This window comes from Eulemur rufifrons, chromosome 24, assembly GCF_041146395.1.
Source record: "Eulemur rufifrons isolate Redbay chromosome 24, OSU_ERuf_1, whole genome shotgun sequence".
NCBI classification, from domain to species: domain Eukaryota; kingdom Metazoa; phylum Chordata; class Mammalia; order Primates; family Lemuridae; genus Eulemur; species Eulemur rufifrons.
In genome coordinates, this window is record NC_091006.1 from 26496067 (window position 1) to 26517650 (window position 21584).

The window sequence follows — 21584 nt, forward strand, 5'->3', positions numbered from 1 at the left end:
ATTCCGAATCTCCTTTTTATTATCAGTGTTATACATAAAATGTAATCACATGTAAATAAATGCATTGTGACTGATAGAATTTCTCAGAAGAAAACCTCATTGATTATTCACTGTTAAATTGGAACTAAACCATGAGCATAAATGAGCACAGAGGGAAGGTAAAACTCGGTGGAAATCAACCGGGAGGAGGTGTGGGAGGAAGGAAGGGGAAAAAAACAACCTAAGGGGTACCATGAACACTATTTGGATGATGGGCTCACCTATAGCTGGGACTCAAGCATTACACAAATGATCCATATAATATAAAACATTTGTACCCCTTAATATTTTGAAATAAATAAAAAAAATCCCAGGGATATAATGGTTATTAAAATGGAATACAAAGGAGTAGAATCAGGCATTTATTTCTTTGTTTAACAAATATCCACAGAGCATCTAATATATTCCAGGATAATGGTGGGCACTTTAGAAGAAAAAGCAACTAGAAGCTTTAAATTTAGACCACTAACTTTAGTAAATTCCTCAGAATGAACTTTAATTTTTATATTATTTAATATGATGTCCTTATTTGACCAACATATATGCCATTTGTGTTTCTCTTGCTATAACCAAAAAAGGGACATGACTTTCAGTTCACATCATGGCATGGAGAATAATAAAACAGTTGCAAATCTTTTTGGAGTATGTGTCATTTAAGGGAAGTACGATAAATAGAAACAATGGTGAATGTGACTGCTAAAATAGTACGGGAGAAGTTCTTTCCTTTTATGCATGTAATATAGTAGATATGAATTGACATTTATTAGGGCTTCTTATGTTTCAGGCAGGGTCCTAAGCAATTAGCATGTTTTATCTCATGTAATCCTTATGAAAATTAAACTATTGGTATCCCTATTTTACAGATGAAGAAGCTAAACTTTATAAAATATAGGCATATTTTTTAAGTTTGCATGGTAGACCACTGAAACAGAATCAACAGTTTAGACACAGAGAGCAGTGACCTGAATAAGAGAACAAGAGGCTAGCCAATCCAAAGCAAGGTAGATACATTATGGATAGACATAATCATTCAGGGAAAAAAAAAAAGCATTTCAACTTGCTAGTGAGTTTTGATCTAGGTAGTAGAGATTCCTATTTCTTAAATTGATGGTAATGTGGACCTAGGATAATTAGTTCACATTGCCAACAAAGAACAGGATCCAGTAACTCTAATTTGTCATATGCTTATGGCATTTATTAGGTTTTATTTTTTCCTTAGAATTTCACTATTTTTGTACCTATGCTGCAAAAGACCTTCATTTTCATTTATTAGCTCTTTCTAAGACTTATAGAAGGTGCCTCTTTCCCTTTTGAAAGTCTTTGATTAGAATTCATAAAGTTATTTTAATTAAAAATGGATTACATATTAGATCATAAAATGCAATACTGTGCTTACAAATGGGAAATAGTACAAACTACATTATCTTTAGGTGAATTGAAATAACCTTAAAAGTATAATGTAAACACAAAAAAATTAAAAATGAAACTGGATATTCAAAAACATTCCTAAATATTGAGTATAAAAGTTTAAAAATAAGTATTAAGTACAAAAAAATTTAAAACTAGATACTTAAAAACACATTCCTAAATAAATACTGAGTTTAAAAATAAAAATGTAATAATAATCACAGAACAACTATGACAAGGTAAAAAAAACGGGAAACAGTTCATATTAAAGCTGTTTGCAGCAAGACTTAAAATCTCATTAGAAAATCATATTTAGGAAACGTGAAATAAAACACTGTAATTAGAAAGTCAGAAATTCCCTTTTTGAAATGGATTTTACTCAAATTGTGTACTGTATTAAATGCATGTGTTTAAAGTTGAAGAATAGATAACTGACTCAGTTTTTACATTGTTCTCCTTGACAATTGTCTTTAAAGCCTGTATGCTTACAATGTAATTTTTACCCTCACAATTAAAAAAAAATGAAAAGATAACCGATTAATTTTTTGCTTAATTTTTTTATCAGTTTTCCATACGTTCACTTTATATACCCTATGTTCTTTCAACTTATATATTCAAGTCTTTAATTCAGGATAGTTTTTCTTGTATTACAGCAATGACTATTAGTTTCCTGATTTTGTTTGTGTCATAATTTACACTGCTGTTCTTTGCCCTCTATATCAACTGTTTTTTTTTTCCACCTCGTTCTGTATTCTCTGCACTAATAGTGTCTGACCTTTGTCACAATCTTCATCACAGCTTATTCTCAACAAATTTGACTGCATAAAATTAATAGCATCTGTGCATAAACACATATAAAGTAACTTAAGGCTACATATTTCCAACATATATTCCATTTAAGGGTCATTTTTTATACTTCTTGAATGCTTTCTCAAGAAAAATAAGTAAAATGTATCATCAGTACTGAAAACTACCCAATGGCCGGAACATTCCATCAAACTGAAATCAGAATGCATATGTTCAAAAATAGTAAAACATAAATGTTTGGTATTAACAATAATCAAGGAATAATGGTTATTTTTGCTTATCTAGAAGTGAAACATTATAGAAATTATAAAAATATTATAGAAAGTCTTAATGATTAAATCTTTTCTAGAAAGTTTGATTCAATTTTTACTATCTGTAACTTTTTTTGGAAATTAATATGAAACATATTACACACTTCACCCAATACCTGTTTTCATCACATCGTTATTTACTCTAATTTAAAAATGAAAATAGGCATATATTCACTGTCCTCTTCTTAAAGTGCTCTGAAGCCCTCTCTTCTCTATATAAATGCTTATTCATTTTTAGAGTTCAGAGCCCAATTATGTACTCAGGAGTCCTCCCCGATGTCCCTCATTACAACAAATCCTTCTTTTTAGTTCTCCCATTAAATGCCACATAGATCCTTTGAGTCACACTGATCAAAGTTACAAGCTTACATTCATTATCATGTGATTAGTATTTTTTCTCTGTCAGACGGTAAGTTCGATGAAGGTAAAGATTGCCTTTAGCTTTATCTGTATTTTATCATAAGCACACAGTGCAATACTTTTCATGTGAATTCCTAATAAGTATAGCAGAATAAGTCAAGTTTCATTTAGTGGACAAAAATAAAAGAATTATGGTAGATAGGAATACATATCACCAAATTATTAATATGTTTTGGCTGGAGAAGAATGTTTATAATTATATGGCAAACAGGTATAATAGGATATTAAGAGAAAAGGTGGTGATAAAATTGTTCTATCAAATGTTATAAAAACGTACAATAAACTTGAATATGTCAAAGGGGAAAACCAGAATTTTAACTGGATTTCCATGGTTGATAGGATTTGTAGTGCATTTCATTTTCCGTTTGCACTTTACTCTATTTCCCAAATATCTCTATTAATGAATTTTATTTTATAGTTATCTGTATGAACTTTAAAAGACAAAACTTTCAATTCATTTACTTGTTTCATAGGTGTATTAGATATACATATATCCATGCAGAAAAGCTTATTTAACTTTTAACTAAAAGATGCTTTTACATCTCTATCCCCAAAAACAGAACTTGAGTACAAGATTTATATATAGAAAAATGTTTAGAGCAGTATTACTTATCATACATAAAATTAATGTGACCCTAATTCCACAGCAATTTTATAGTAGCTAATATTTTAAGAGTTAGCTACCTGATGCATTTTGATGCAGATTCTATCACAGGTATGACAATAGATGTTTAATAATATTGGGAAAGACTTTAAATATATTCTTAGATTAAAAAATGCAACTTTCAAAATAAGAGTGTATTAATCTTTATTTGTAAATATGTTTATATAAATAAATACAATTTATGTGCATACACATAAAACAAGAAATACAACTGTTAATACACAAGATGAGGTTATCAAATAATTATATTTTTAATATTTTTATATATTTCAACATTTTCACCATAAGCAAGGTGCCTTTAGGGATGTTGTTTTAAATGCTGCTTTGTGCATTACTCCATGTGATCTCGGAAAATTACATAACCTATTTTTTTAATTTTAGAGTAAGACAAATAACACATGTCTCAGATATTTGTTATTTAGGTAAAAATGTAAAATACTTAAAATTTTGCCTTTTAGAACTCATTAATGCAAAAATAAAAAATTAGTAGTATTTTTCTTTTTATTGTTAAAAATTAAAAACAAGATATTTTGGGGTGTCATTACATTATAGGCCATACTAAGTACAGAGAGATTAAATATGCCTTCAAAGAGTTTAATCATACAAATTAATAATAGATTTCATTTGTATTCTAAATATCATTAGGTTACTAGAAGAAAAGTACGTGTAGAAAACAAAAATATTTTCAGCACTTTAGATTGCAAAAGTATCATCCCCAAAGGTCAATTACATATCACACAGTACTGCTGATTATAGGATACTTATATCCAATAAACACTGCTTGAATTATGTCTACATATTTGATAATCCAAAATATGAGCATTTGCATGACATCGTCTTTTCCTACTCTCTAGCATTTGGAAACAGGCAAGTCACGGTATCTGCTATCAGTTTTCTGGTATGTATCATATATATTATTTGCTATTCATGCTTTAATTTTGGTAGTGTTAAGAATACAAAACAGATTGCATTTGAGGATTTGTCATGTAGAGAATATGATCTATCTTTATAGCATATACATAATGATATAAAATGAAGTAAATCAAATAACCTCTTATAATCAAGTCTTTAGCTCCATAAATCTTTTAATCAAAATGTAATTATCTATAAAGGATTATTAGAATTATTTAAAATATAAATAATTGAAAAAACATAGTGATTCTTATTGTCTACACATTTACCAATTTTTACAAGCCAATAAGAGCAAAATTTTTACAAATCTAACAGATTAACATCCAAAAACCACTTTGACAAAATTATTAATTTATCTAATTTAAGATGAATACAAAGTTTCCTTATTTTAACAAACATAGCTCTTTCCAAATTGTCTGCAGTCCAGTTCTTTATATCATTCTGTGTAACTAAACATAAACATTTACTTCATTGTATAAAATCAACCTGGGAACACCAGATTCTCAGTTATTTCTGAAATGCATTAATTTTTTAATTAGACATTTATTTAGCTCTTATATGCTATATAATTCTAAGCTTTCATCCTTCATGTATGTTCTTCCTTCATCTCTCTTCTTGATAAATTAATAAGCTCCCATGATTCATGTACAAGTCCATATCCCTTGTGAAATTTGTATTTAACAATTTATCTCCAAACATTTCATGCAAGGCATAAATCACCCACTGCACTTGGTAGACTCACACATGACCCTATCTGTGTGTGTGTGTGTGTGTGTGTGTGAGTGTGAACTAATAGCTTAGGTAGTAACATTCTCTACTAGTTGGCTTTGAGAAAGGCAGGTCTGTCTTTATCTTTCCAGCACCTAGTTTTGTATAGGAAGAACTCATTACTTACTTGAATGAATGATACAACTAATTCATTTGATTATAATTTCTTTAGTAAATGTGCTGTAAATATATCACAGAGTCTTTTAATTTTCCATATGCGTAAATTGTTCATTGAAAGTAATTCTGCAGTTCATTTGTTGCAATGACTTTATTCCTAATCCGTATTTTACCTAGTCTAATGTTCTCTTCATATTAACTACTCAGTAAATTTGAGCTAATGGAAGAATGAATTCATGGGTAAACAAAATAATAACCACATATTTGGCCCTCAAGTATGTTTTAGATTAATATCTGATTATTCTTCTGATTTTTATCCTCCTTATTATGTTGTTCACTTTTTTACCAACTTGTTTACTATAACGTATTTCTGCATATTTATTAAGAACACTCCATTTTCACTAAATATTATTGATTTCTTCCCTTTCCTGAAATACAGTAAGCTATGTATTCCTTCCCCTTCCTCAAATATGTTTGGCATTAGTATAAAACAAAAATTTTAATAAAAGTAATAGCTTTTCTTTAAAACTCTTGTCATAAACATGTTATAATATTTTTTTTAAAAGTTAAAGGAGGCATAATTAGAAATAACAAAATTCTAATAGTTTGCAATTACACGTTTTTTTCTCCCAGACTTTTAAAAATTCTGGCTGCTTTTTAAGCTACTAGTTCTCACTGTTCACATATATCTTTATTAATAGATGGTATTTTATACATCCCCCTCAGGCACAAATGAATTAAAGCCTAAGATGCAAACCTACACAAATATTGATAAATAACAGAATAGACTACATCCAATACAGAAGTAGTGGATAAATTTGATAACTTTAATTCCACATTTCTAAGCACATAACATGCATTGCTTTTAATTATAGGTAGTACTAAGTATATGTGATAACCTTACTTGAAGGTAAAAATACTGAACGTAATTATATTCCATAGAAAATTGAAATTTAGAAATGAGACAGAAGGGCCACTGTGAGGCTCTTACAGACATAAATTGTGTTGAGAAATCAAGAAGGCCTGCTAGTCCTCAAATTTCTTAATAATGATCAATGTAAGCAAGGCACATTTACTTTCACAAATAATATATGATATTAAGATACAAGTTTTAGGAATTTGAATCTAATGCCAGATATAATAACTAATGAATTGATCAAGTTTGCACATAAGCACCTAAATTGAAGAGGCCAACCATTCATTGTAAGTATTACATTCTATAATTCAAAATTCACTTTTTGTTCATAATAACTGAATTTCATAATAAAAGTATAGTAATTAGAAATTCAAAATTTCAATAATTTTATGAGCACAGTAATATAAGTTATCATAAGTTAAAATATTTATGTGTACTTAGACATTGTAATACTGGCTAACTTTGGCTACTGTCAAATAGCATTTCAGTTTAGATGAATATGCATTAAGTACTAAAGTAGAAACTAATTTCCCAAGGTCCCAATAGCTGATAAATTTCATAGTTGAATCTCTGTAATCATATCTTTAGCAAGAATTTTTCTTTTTTTTTAAATTTTTCATAATAGAAAATAAATAAAACATAAGCTATAACTAGTTATTATTAGTATTATTGTTATAAATCCAGAAAACTAAAATAGCTGAAACTGAAAACAAACCAAAGTATATCGAAAATATTTTAGCAAAATCTATATATCAATTAAATTAGTACAATGGCTATTTGTTATTTATTGCTCAAATGATAAAATTATAAGTAAGATATTGCATCTTCCAAAATCAATAATAACAATAGCAATGCATCTAAACCATTTTTCCAACACCTAAAACTGTTGGGAGAATGATTACATGAAAAGGTAAAACAGATCATTTTCATTCAGATAAAAATATTATGAGATCATATTATAAACATGTTTTTACTGTAGAAACCAATGGAATTTAATAAGACAAAATAACAGCCTATTTGATGGCTACAAATTCTATCTTAGAATGTTTGGATTTTGTTCTACAGACACATCATTTTCATTTATTTAAGGGAGAGAATGCTTAACTTGATTAGGTTTGTAAAGAAGAGCAATATGGCAGACTGAGGTGGGGGGTGGGGGAGAGGATGGGTGTATGCCCACACAATGAGTGCATTGCGCACCATTTGGGGAATGGTAATGCTTGAAGGTGCAGACTTGGGAAAGGGGGGTGGGGAAGGGAAGGATATATACCTACATGATGGGTGCAACGCGCACTATCTGGGGATCAGACATGCCTGGAGCTCTGACTTCGGGGGAAATGCGGTACATGGACAACGTATGTAACCTGCAATTCTGTATCCCCCATAACAATAAGATAAAAATAAAATAAAAAAAAAAAAAAAAGAGCAATATGTAAATAACATAAAAGTGGATCACTGAAAGTTGCCCTCTTTCTACCCCTGTTTTGGTCATTGGTCATTGGTCATTGGTATGTTTCCAATGTTACGGCAGGATAATAGAATGTTACTGACCAAGACACAGTACCTAGTCATAAACAATGGACATCTTTACTGCTGAAATCCAGCATACTCTGATTCAAACATGTTTTTTAATCTGAGTGCAGTGGGATTTAATGTGGAATATTTTCAGGAAACTTTGTAGAGCACAATATGATGCATGATACATCATTTCTAATATATTAACTAAAGTTCTTTATGTGTTATTAACTTGACACTCCCCAGTGCACATTGTTCAATATTTAGTAATACTGATTAAAAATAAAATTAAAAATTCAGAGAATGAAAGTACAGAGTGTACTGAAAAAGTAAAAATGTTTTACTTTCTAAATCAAAGCAATTAAGGGAAAATGATTTTCGTTTGTGAACACAGAGATTCTTTCAATTATATTAGCTGACAATTTCATATTTTATATTTATTCATATGATGATAACTCTGAAGAAGAGAATGGACTATTGAATCATTAAACCTAGCTATCATTCAAATGAATGCTAGTTTGAAGCAAAAGTAGTCAAATTACTCAATAAAGAGTACATGATATAAGCAGAAATGAATATATTAAATACCTTTGTTTAGATTATGTTAAGCCACACCTATGAATCCAAATGTAAAACCCATTTAAATTTTCAATATTTAGGATTCTAAAGTTCATTTTTACTTAAAACATACATATCTAGTGGCTTTTTTTAATTGTGGGAAGAAGAGCACATAACATAAAATTGACCATCCTAACCATTTTAAGTTACACATTTCAGTGGTGTTAAATATATTCACATTGTTGTGCAAAATTTACTTTTTGAACCTAGGCTATCTTCTCCTTTATGACAAAGGCAGTTCTTACAAAGTCCCTGAGTTGTTTATCTCTCTTTCTGTGAGTGTGTTATAAGATATAAACCTTTTTTTAATATATAAAACTTTTTGAAAAAAGTAAAATTGTGAAAAATGATCAATTTTTATATAAGTAAGCCAAATTTAATGCCTTGAATTCTTTTTTTATACTACTATAATGTAGGAAAAAACTGCTGCTTCTTGTATATAGTGTTTAAATATTTCTTTCTAAATATATATGAACAATGTCTTGTTAGTATTTTTTTGCTCTGTTTCTACATAATTATTGTCTACAATATTTTGGTCATCTGTGTTTATAGGGGCCATGCATAGGTTATAGTAGGTACCATAAGATATTTTATTATCTAAGATAATTTAAACATTAAGAATGTAAAATCAAATTTCTTAATAGCAACTACCCTTGTTAGGCTATAATATACCAAATGAAGACATCTAATTTAGGTAAGAATCAATCCAGGAGAAATGTGTAAGTCATACTGAGAAACATTCCAGTGTTTCACATTTAATGTGACTCTGAAATTTTAATCAGTGATGAAAAATATATTAAGCTTTATAGCATTGACTGAATTTTCTAGTCTTAGTCTTGACCTAAGAGAAAATCATATCAACCACTTTTATCTAGGTAAGTTAGTATTGCAACCTGTATTGGACTCACCCAGAGGTGTAAAAGTCAGTGCTTAAGATGGAAATTACAACTAGTCACCACTGCTTTTTAAAATCAATGAGAATTTGTGAAGTTAACAAGCCAAGCATCTCAAAGCATACAGATAGAATCGTTTTTTTCACCCCGTCCCCAGAATATTCATAGATAGAAATTTCATCAGTAGACAGCAAGATGAAAAATTTGGCTTTTTATTTTCCACATTTTTTCTACCTTTATATTTTTTATATTTTTCATTTGGGTACATAATTGGGTTTCTTTGAGGGGGTACCTAGTGATAAATTATGTCATAAGTAGAAGGTTACTCTAGTGTTTTAACTGAAATCTAAACGCTATTTTATTCATGGCCCATATTTTGAGATGATTGATGTTTTAATATTTAGTTTTGTTGTGATAAATAGGAACACTAAATATTTTTATTGTTGAATGACTATAAAAATATCAATAATCTCAAAGCAAATATGTTTCATCAGAAGAATAGCCGTAATTTTGTAAATATATATTTTTTCGCAAGTATTTGGTAATTTTCTTATTAAATATTTTTACAATATATTCCATTTTGTGTTAGGTTCTGTGAGTGATGAAAAAAATATGATAGAGTGGCTGGATTGAAAGATGAACAAAATATTTGAAGACCAAACAGACATGCAAGAAACCATTAATTTAGTAATTACGTGTTTTGTAGTGCTGACAATGTGTGAGATAGTAATACAACTTTAAAGAAGTGAGATCAATGTAGGGTAATCTGGAGAAGTATTTACTGATTAAATTTGTAACTAAAATTATCATGATAATTTTATTGAGCAAACAATATGTCAGGTACTTGACTTCATTCAATTACCATAAAATCCCTAGAGACAGAAATTAATTTCTGCCATTTAGATGAAAAAACAGAATTCCAAATGCATAATTCACTTAATCTGTCATACTTAGTAAATGAAAGACGTGGCATGTGAATATAGGCCCATGCAACCAAAAGCCGACAGTCCTACCCACATCCATATGTAAAAAATTACAACTGAAAAATTATCTGAAAATTCAAAATTCAGCTTTGTCTTCATAATGATAACTTGAGAAACTAGAAGCCTTTTATGTATTTATGTTGTGTAATTATTTTTGTGCAAAATTGGTCATTGTATTGTTTCCTGGCTTTTCAAATATTGTTTTAATATCTTTGGTATATTTGTTACATTATATCCTGATAAAATTAATCTATTAAAGTTGATTATTCCAAGTGACATGTTTGTATAACAGTTCTAGATGATGAGAAATGGATTTTGTTTTCTTTTTCAATCTATTTCCTAAAATTTAGAAAGTATTGAAATATAAGCCAATTTTTCAGTCTGAGAGTCACCTAGAAATTAGATAGTTATATTATTACTACTATATTATTACTATATATATGTTATTACTATAATTCTCAGAACTATTATAATTACAGTTCTGTAGAACTATTATGATATGTGAAGAAGTGCATGTAGAGATGGTTGGAAAGAAAAAAAAATCAGATATATTTTAAGACATTAATAGCATTAAAGGCACTGAGTTAAAAGGGTGCTCAGCTTTTAGAACATATTATGGTTAAAAGCTGAATAATACTAAACAATAAATATTTTGAATAACATAATCTCTTGTCAATAATATAGTATTTCTCTGTTGAACACATACTTGGTGTTAAATTAAATAAGGTATATATGGCAGGTAAAGGAAGGATTTAACCTTCACAGGATACATGTTCCAAAATGGGAACATTATGTGTCCCAGGAGATAGTGGTAAGTCCTTGATTTTCAGTGGCCTGCTAAAGGGGACAACTAGTGGAGCGTACATGATCAAGGAGTCATATGATAGACAATCAGCAAGTGTCTCAAGTGCTTTTGTGGGACAGTATGACTTATAATAGGTTTTCTAAACTTGGCTGCAACCTGCTGGGAATCAAATTATCACCCCTGTACTAGAGAGGTTGTTACCATGTTAATGAACTGGGAATATATAAACCTATGCCATCAGTCATCGGCAGCATGAATTGTCACTTCATGGTATGTAATCTACCCAGATTAAGAAATACGAAGCAGATAATCTGCACCATCTGATTAACAAGGCAATTTGACCTGGTTATCAAAAGGGTTCAAGAATATCTTCAGAATTTTCAAACTCATGGTAACTAATTATTTTGATTCAATATATATGAACAAACAACTTTTTTCCTTGTTATAGTATAACATTTTCTTTTCTTAGAATGAGTGTAAAAATATACTTCTTGAATCTTTAGAATTAATGTACTATATGAATTTTGTATACCTTTAGAATACATTTTGAAAAATACAAATGAGTATATCACACTGAAAAGGTTTAAAATGTTTTGCAGATTTGTGAAGCTGGAAATCATTTCATCAATGTAATGTTGTCTCATCCCTATCACACAGGTTAGTTCCTTGTTACTTTTTATCTTTTCTAGAGTGGATTATGTTAATAATTATTTTAGAAATCCTTACACCATATTTTTTTTAAAAGGAAAATAGCAATGGTTGGAAACTCTTAAATAAGAGTATGCCACTCTTTTTGCCCTTTTATGTCTAAGTTTTCCAAATGTTTGCATTAAATCATATTCCCTAATAATATTTTTTCTAAAATGAAGCCTGCATGTACACAATCCCCCCCACACACCATACACTAAACAATAATCTTGCTTAAAAATGTGAAAAAATAAGTCTGGGTATGGTGACTCATGCCTATCACAGTACTTTGGGAGGTCAAAACAGGAGGATTGCTTTAGGCCAGGAGTTTAAGACGAACCTGGGCAACATAGTTAGACTCTGTCTCTACAAAGAAAAAGGAAAAAATTATCCAGGCATGGTGGCACTTGCCTGTAGTCCTAGCTACTTGGAAGGCAGAAGTGAGAGGATCACTTGAGCCCAGGAGTGTGAGGTTAAAATGAATTATGATTGCTCCACTGTACTGCAGCCTGGGTGATAGAGCAAGACCCTATATCTACTAAAAAACAAACAAACAAAACCCTAAACCTAATTATTAAGAAGTAAAGCAAGCAGAATGAAATCAATTGATGAGTATTCAAATTATTTAACTCTCAATATTAACTTAATTTGCACAATATTTGATACAATCCCATTATTTCAAATAACTTCTTAACTTTTTTCCTAGTAAGGGTGATCTTGCTTTGAAAAACTCAGTGGCAATAAAATAACAATGCCTGAGAGCACTTAAGTTTAGTCATATATGCTAAATATATTTGAAAAAGTTTATAGTGCCTATGTCATTTAAAGATATTTTTTGTAAATCAGCCATCTCCTTTAGGTTCAATTATGGGTAAGGATTCCCAGCTGCTTAGTGTATATAATACATAGTTAGAAATTTCAAATAGAAATGGCCAATATTTGGGCTTCATATTATTAGCAGTCCAGCTGAAAACATGAAAGCATATTTATCTTTTTGAGTATTTTTTTTATTATTTCAGCATATTACAGGGGTACAAATGTTTAGGTTACATGTATTGCCTTTGCTCCACCCATGTCAGAGCTTCAAGCCTGTCCATCCCCTAGACGGTGTGTGCTGCACCTATTTGGTGTGTATAAACCCATCCCCTCCTGCTGCCTCCCACCTGCCCGACACCCAATGAATGTTACTACTATATGTGCATGTTTAAGTGTTGATCAGTTAATACCAATTTGATGGTGAGTACATATGGTGCTTGTTTTTTCCATTCTTGTGATTCTTTACTTAGTAGAATGGGCTCCAGATCTATCCACCATAATATAAGGGGTGCGAGATCACCAGTGTTTTTGTGGATGAGTAGTACTCCATGGTATACATATACCACATTTTATTAATCCACTCATGTATTGATGGGCACTTGGGTTGTTTCCACATCTTTGCAATTGTGAATTGTGCTGCTATAAACATTCTAGTGCAGATGTCTTCTCACGTATGTTTTAACTCCCATCTGAATATCTTAACATTCCCTTGCTTGTCAAATTTCTGGCAGTTGGTGAAACATTAAATACATTTCAGAATAATTGTAATATATAATAAAATACATAGAATTATAAGGGGAAATTTTATTAGAATATTTGTGAATATATGAAAAAAGCTGTATATGAGATTGTTTCTTATTACAACATTGCATAACATTGTGTTGACTACTCAACATTTTGAGTATTGATCGTTTATATATATGGATATCTAAAAAAATTGTATTATGATTTAAAAGTATCTGTGCTTTATCTTAGTGAACAAAAATTACATATAAAGCCAATGCTATTATGGGCTTTTTGACTTCATTTGTATTGGAGTAAAGCCTACATTTTGTTAAGAGATTGAAAGTCATTTTCATATAAGCCAAACACAGAGATATAGTGAATTCCCTTTGAAGGTATCTGAACCCCAAATGAAAAATTTCTGATACACTAATGTATTATTTTCTTTTGATTTTTTAGTGGATAAGCAAAACATAATGCAATCTAATAATAATGCTAACATTGCCAAAGTTATAAATACTACCAGTTCTAGTCTTATCTCTGGCTGGCTAACAATGTGACCTTGCACAGTCATCAAGGAGCTAGGCTGGCTTGGGCCCCTGCCTACCGGCAGACACCAGCAGGAAACTGTGGAGAAGAGGAAGGGGGAGAGAAGTGATGCCCATTGCAGACTGCAGGTTTGTGAATCTCAGGTGGACCTGCCTCCATAAGCAGACTTCCTTGGTGGGTAGGGCCACTTCAGCCCCTCCCTGGCATCTCTGCCCAGAAGCTGGGAGCAGACCTTTGATGCCTGCCAAAACAGCTACCTTGCCAGCCTTTGTGGAGCCTAAGGGCAGGCTTACCCAACTCAGCCCCACTCAGCTGCACTCCTCCACCAACCTGTGCTGTGGCACTCAAGTGTGCTTCTCCTGAAGGACTAAAGCTGGTCACAGGACCCAAAAACAACATTGCAGCTTGCTACTTCCAGCAAGCATCTCTTACTGATGGAGAGGTCAATTTGCACACCCTTTACAACATTTACTGACTCAGTTTTACCGTGTGTGTGGGCGGCCAAGGAGTGGCCATTTAGGGGAGCGCATACCACTCTGCACAGAAAAACTGCACTACTGGATAAGAGTGGAAAGAACCCAGCCAGGGGCCTTAGCATACAAGTTTAGCCCCTTCTCCCATGAACAGCCCTCCCAGAATGGAGAGTTTGTCCTGACTCTCCTACCAGTGGTTCCCCCTAGTGGCTGGAATAGCAAAGCCTTTCAGGCTTCTGCAATGTAGCCACAAACTACCGTGCTCCCTCCCCACCTCAGTGGTAGTGGAGACCAAGAAACCCCCTGTGAGCTATAGAGCCCCTCCTAAACCTTGGAACACTCAAATATTCCACCTGGGGACCAGAGTCTACCATGGACACTAAAGCGCATCTCGGTAGCTGGCTCTATCACACAAACATTAACCAATGACATGGAGAAAACCAATATAACTCATCATAGCATCTTCCAACTCAAGAAAATAGAGTGTGGCTGATTGACACTCACAAGTGCCACCCACCATCACTGAGTATAAGTTGGGGAACATAACTCACTACACACTGTTGGGAAGAGGTGAAGACAGCAGGTCAGAGTTAACCTGAGAGGTACACCAAAGCTCCTAGAGCACTCCCATAGGCAATCCATGACCAGCACCTTTCTCTCTGGCATGCTCAGGAATTGATCTTTGGGGACCCAGAGACAGGCCTATAAGCCAGGCCTAGCACCCATAGGTCTCAACAGAGAGGTCAGATGAAAAGGAAGCAGTGAAAGAACTTTGGAAACATGAAAAATCATAGTGAAAGGACATCTCCATAAGAAAATAATAACTCCGTACTAATGGATACCAACCAAAATGAAAGACTGAAATGACAGATGAAGAATTTCAAATATGGATTATATGGGACCTAAATAAAATACAAGAGAAAATAGAAATCCAACACAAAGATACTGCAAAAACAATGCAGGAAATGAATGAAAATTTACTAAGAAAATCTAATTATTAAAAAAAAAAATCAAACAGAACTTCTGGAAATGAAAAAATTTATTCAAGGAAATACAAAGCAGTGGAAAACCTTGAGAATATGCTAGATCAGGCAGAAGAAAGAATCTCAGAGCTTGAAGATAACACCTTTGAATTAAATAAGTCAGTCAAAGAGAAAATCTGTGAAACAAGAAGAACAAACAAAACTTACAAGAAATATGGGATTATGTAAAGAGGATTAACATAAGAATCATAGACATACCTGAGGGCAAAGAAGAGAATACACAAGGGTTGGAAAACCTATTTGAGGGCTTAATTGAGGAAAGTTTCCCTGGCCCTGCTAGAAATCTGGATATCCAGATATAAGAAGCTCAAATGACCCCTGGGAGATTCATTATGAAGAGGCAATCACCACAACACATAGTTGTCAGACTGGCCAAGGTAAACACGAAAGAGGCCCTCCTACAAGCTGTAAGGTGTAAGCAGCAGGTAACTTACAAAGGAAAACTCATCAGACTAACTGAAGACTTCTCAACTGAGACCTTACAAGCCAGAAGGGATTGGAGCCCCATTCTCAGTCTTCTCAAACTGTGATAGCCAGCCTACAAAACTAAGTGTCTTACATGTATCTACAAAACTAAAGACATTGTATAACAAAGACATCTGCACTTGAATGTTTATAGCAGCACAATTTACAATTGCAAAGATGTAGAAACAACCCAAGCATACATGAGTGGATTAATAAAATATGGTATCTGTATACCATGGAGTATTACTCATACATGAACAAAATGGTGAACTAATACTTTTTTTTAACAACCTGGTTGGAACTGGAAGCCATCCTCCTAAGTTAAGTATCACAAGAATGGAAACACAAACAGCACATGTACTCAGTATTAAATTGGAACTAAATGATTTTTGTAAAAAAGGAGATTATCATAGGAACACAAAGCTGACTGTATATTGCTTATGGGAGGGATCTAGGTTGTGTGCTCCTTATGAGAATCTATTTCCTGATGATCTGAGATGGAACTGAAGTGGTGATGCTAGTGCTAAGGAAAGGCTGCAAATATAGAATATGATTAGCAGAGAGGTTTGACCGCACAATAAATATAGTGTGCTTAAATCATCTGGAAAAACGTTTCCCCCCTCCCTGGTCCATGGAAAGATTGTCTTCCATGAAACTGGTCCTTGGTGCCAAAAATGTTGGGGACCTCTACTCTGATATCTTTCTCGTTTGAGCTAACTTCTCATATACTATTCCTCTCTTGGAAATAATGCCTTCAACACAAAAACTTCTTGCCTTGCTACTTTCAAATAATTTCATTTCAGATCTTTATATCCAATATTCTGATATATTGGGTCTCAGACCTTTTTCAAGGTGTAACTTTGTCTTCTGATCATCAATTCTAGCTATCCAAACACCCAAAGATTCATTTTCCTGACATAAAATCCTTATCCGACTATCAGTTCCTGTGTCAGCTCTAAATGAGTCTTTGCTATGTTTGGCTTTTTACTTCCTCACTTACATATTAATTGAATTTTGTTGTAATTTCTATTAAAGATGCTTAGGCATGGGTTATATATAGAAGAACCATTTAATATTGATTGTACAAACAAGTTGTAACAAGTCATGTTCTCCAGTTGGTAGAGTTTGATATGAAAAGTAGTTTAAAGGAAGCTTATTAGAAAATGTGGATAAGAGGGAAGGGCATTAAAGTAGCCCTAGAACAATATTGTAAATGTATATTATGGTCCATTTTAAAGAAAAGGAAGCTGTTCTGAGACCCTTTTCTAACAGAGGTAGAAAAAAATACATTTTTCAACTCAGAGTCATCTCCATATACCCAAGACTGGGTTAATCTGCTTTGGCAAAGATATTATATCTGGTAATCAGTTGCAGTAGTAGATAATGAATGATCAAGTTTGCAGTACCTCACTGTTATTCTCCAACAAACATCTGACTTTTACAGGGGCTAGAGTAGTGAGTTAAATGGTGATATAATGGAGAACATCAGCCAAGAAACTTTGGATCTTAAGTTGGCACTAATTTCCCCATGGGAAGCTGTACTGCTTTATATTTACAGAAGAACAGATATAATTTCAGTCTTCCAATGGCTTTTCCCATTCAATAACTCTTTCCCCAAAGACCAAGAAATCAATGTAGAGATTATGCAAACTACAAAGTATGTATATTTCATTTATTCATTCGTGGTCTGGGGGAATGACCATTTTTGATCTCATGGATCCATTTTGTCTTAAAGTTCTTAAAATGTAGGGCTATTTCACTTTCTGTGTTATACAATTCTCCGAATAAGTGACCATAGGTCATTTAATAAAGTTCTTTTAGTAAAGAATCATGCAAATTATTACCAGGTACATTTGTTTTGGTGTTGCAATGTTTTTCCTCCTAAGGTTCCAGACTGTTTTTCCATCAGTTATTTTGGAGTCTAGAACTGATTTATGTCCCAAAATTGAAAAGGGGTAGTGAATTTTATATTACACCATCTGCCTCAAACCACTTAATTATTCATCTATAATTTATGTCTTTGTCTACAGTCTGCAGTAGCATCATCGGCTATCCAGCCATTTAGCTTCCAGGGACATTGTGTTCTATCAACCAGACATACATTTCTGTGCATCAAGCCTCTTCCAAACATGCCATGCATGATGGCTTATAACAATTAAGTGTTGTAACTGGAAGTGGGGGAAGGAGAAGGATCCTTAATTATCTTTTTTTGGCTAATATACAGACATAACATAAAGATGTCGACAAAATGTTTTCCAAAATCAGAAATGTTAAAATGCATACATATTTATCTTTATCTTGAAATGAACAGTGCATGAAATCTGCACAGCAGTTAGTATATTTTCCCTTTGATATTTCAACAATAGTTACAATTTTGAAAACAACATACTGACATTTCATTATGACTTTAGAGTTATAACTAAAAGAGATTAGTTGATTTATTATCTGATTAAATCTGACTATGGAGAATAAAACAATTTTATAATGCATATTACTTGCACAAATGTCACAGCTCAAAGTTCAACTTGAAATCATTATAAATGTGTTATCTAAAATATTTAAAGGAGAAAATTAAGTAACAAAAATCAAGTGATAATAAGTGAAGTATAATGAGAGATGTAAATAACAATACTGACTGCTGAGAAGAAATAATGTATGTGGTATTTCAGAATATTAACTATACTGATACTTCCTGTAATCCTCTTATGAGAGATTTTCACACTTTCCTGATATAAATGACATCCTTATAAAATTCCATATTATTTTCACTAATCTAATACAAAGGGAGATGTGAAGTATTTAATAATTTCTACCAAATATAATATATCTTCTTTGACACTAAAAGAGAATGTGAAGAGGCAAACAATTATTAAAACATATTTTATAATTTCTATATGTAATGCTGCTACAAATCATATGATATACAAAACAATGCTTATATATTATTTTATTTAAAAATTTAAAGAATTGATTACCCTTGTGTTTTCTGTATTTTTATACCAACATAGCTATAGCTATGGTCAGAAAGTGACAACTATTCTATTCGAGTTAAAAGTTCACAGCATTTGAAACTGGGTCTCTTCTGAGTAATTTGTGAAATAGATAGCTATAAATATGTGATGACATTTTATGTGGTATATAACTGTTCTTGGGAATTTAGTACTGTAAGTATATGTTCGGTTTGTGAAATGTAGCATCATTAACATTTTGCTTTCCTGTCTAAAAGGAAATAATGCCTGTTTCCCAAGTCCAAATTATAACCCCTTCTCATGGATGTTTTTCCTGGTTTCATGTCCTAACTACACCTATGAGGTATGTTATTTATGTATATAAATAACTGAACTTTATTTGATGACATACTAAATACATTTGCTTATGTGTTTACATGTATTGTAAATTAATACATATGCTAAAACATATGTAGGTGTTATCTATAGGTATGGGCACAGATATAGCTTTCAAGTCCAGTTACAAGCATAGGAAAACAGAACATTTCAATTTTCTCTGCAGATAAAGGAATATTTGTACAAAAATTGATCTATGTTTAATGAAGATTTTGCAGTTGTCTTATAAAATGTCTTGAGATACTTCAGGATTTTAGTTTCTATAAAATGTTTTAGAACTATGTACTCTATTTTGTTATGAATATAATACTATTTTATGAGATTGCTTATGTATTATAAATGTAAAATTAAATTATTATTATTTTGGAAATTTATTCCTTTCTAAAGCTGTTCTAATGTTTTAATACTTAAAATTATCTGTTTAAGGCCGCAAGTGAACAAATTACTAAATTAACCATAGCTACTTGTTAATTTATGTTTTAATGTAACAGATTGGATCATGGATTAGTTTCACAGTCATGACACAAACATTGCCAGGTAAGACCTAGGTTTATTGACAATTAATCAAAGTAAATGTACCTTTAACATAAGTGGTTTCTGAGAATAAGTTACTATAGTACTAAAGTTTGGCATGTTTGCAAAAGGATTTTATGTTTTTATATTGATTTTGATTTTTTGAATAGCACTTAAAATATACTGAAACATTATTTCCTGTTGATGTAACTGTTCCTTAATCCAAGCTAGGAAATGTTAATCTAAATTTATTATTAAGCGATGAGGTTTTGTTAAAAAGGAATAGTGGTAACAATGCCCTTCTTGAAATTCTTGTGCATGTGCACAGAAATGTGCATGTGCTGTGTCTTCAAATGTCCATGAGTATCTGTGAAGGAAGGGCTTGGAGTATGAATACTGGACATTTTAACACTAAGAAGTTGAAATGCATGAACTACATGTAGTAGAAGAGATATATGTAATATCCATTTCATCCATTCTTTGTTCTGTTGCACAAAAATTTTGAATTACAATTAATGTTGTTTATTATATGATGTGCATGCATAGGTGTGGGTGTAGATAGTATATGCATATAGACAACTCTTATTGAAAAATTCAAAGATAAAAATTCATTTGACAATATTTTGTGGCAGTGGGATATAAAAACATGTGGCTTTATTTTGAACTTTGCTATACATTTTCTATGTTTACTTATCCATGCAATATTGATTGAATATATGCCAGGCAATGAGTATAAGTAAAGGAAATAGATAAGAAATATTCAATATATGAGAAATATTTTAAAAGCTATATAGGGTAATGATTCTTTTTCTAATGTAACTTACTATATCCATCATAGAAATAAGAAAGAAATAATAATTATTTCTTTTTTCTTCTAGTTGGGATTTTTACACTTCTGATGAGTATCCAGATGTCTTTGTGGGCACGAAAGAAACATAAGATTTATCTGAAGAAATTCAGTTCATATATGCATAGAAAATCAGCAATGATTCCATTCATATTGTAAGAAAATATAAGTAATCTTATCTCATATAGAAAAATTCACTAAATCAGACTTAATCACGGTGGTTAACTCTTATGTTCTTGTAATACATGAACAATAGCACTTTTACTGAGTGAAAATATAAAATGGTAGAATTTTGCCAAATTTAGAATAATAAAATTGAGATTTTAATAAAAGTAGAAATTAAATTTAATAAAAGTAAAAATAAAAGTAGAAACAGAATTAATGAAGAACACATGGAATATATTTGCATAGGATTGGTCCTTGAACGTTTTTTTTTTTGTTTTGTTTCACAATACGATTGGCATAAGACAAAATATCAATAGCAAAAAAATCTGATTAAAAAATGAGCAGAAGTTCTGAACAGATCCTTCTTAAAAGAAAGCATACAAAAAAATGGTCAACATCACTAATCATTAGGGAAATGTAAATCAAAACCAAAATGAGATATAATCTCATCCCAGTTAAGATGGTTATTATTAAAAAGACAAAAAATAACAAATACTGGTAAGGATGTGAAGAAAAGGGAATTCTTACATACTGGTAGTGGGAATGTAAACTAGTATAACTATTATGGAGAATAGTATGAAGGTTCCTCAAAAAACTACAAATAGAACTACCATATAATACAGCAGTCCCCTAACTGGGCATTTATCCAAAGGAAAGGAAATCAGTATGTCAGGGAGTCATCTGCAACCCTATGTTTATTGTGGCACTATTTGCAACAGCCAAGATATAGATTTAACATAGGTGTCCAACAATAGATGAATGGATAAAGAAAATATGGTATATA

General features: G+C 31.6%; 1 protein-coding gene across 1 annotated transcript in view; it reads left to right on the forward strand.

Moving 5' to 3' along the window:
• Positions 1–20794, forward strand: part of TECRL (trans-2,3-enoyl-CoA reductase like) — a 77626-nt gene extending 56832 nt beyond the window's left edge. Inside the window, exons 8-12 of the mRNA XM_069458185.1 lie at positions 4503–4546; positions 11775–11832; positions 19158–19243; positions 19767–19812; positions 20667–20794. Of these exons, the coding sequence (XP_069314286.1) occupies positions 4503–4546; positions 11775–11832; positions 19158–19243; positions 19767–19812; positions 20667–20794 (362 nt within the window). The remainder of the gene's footprint in view (positions 1–4502; positions 4547–11774; positions 11833–19157; positions 19244–19766; positions 19813–20666) is intronic.
• The last annotated feature ends 790 nt before the right edge of the window (positions 20795–21584 follow it).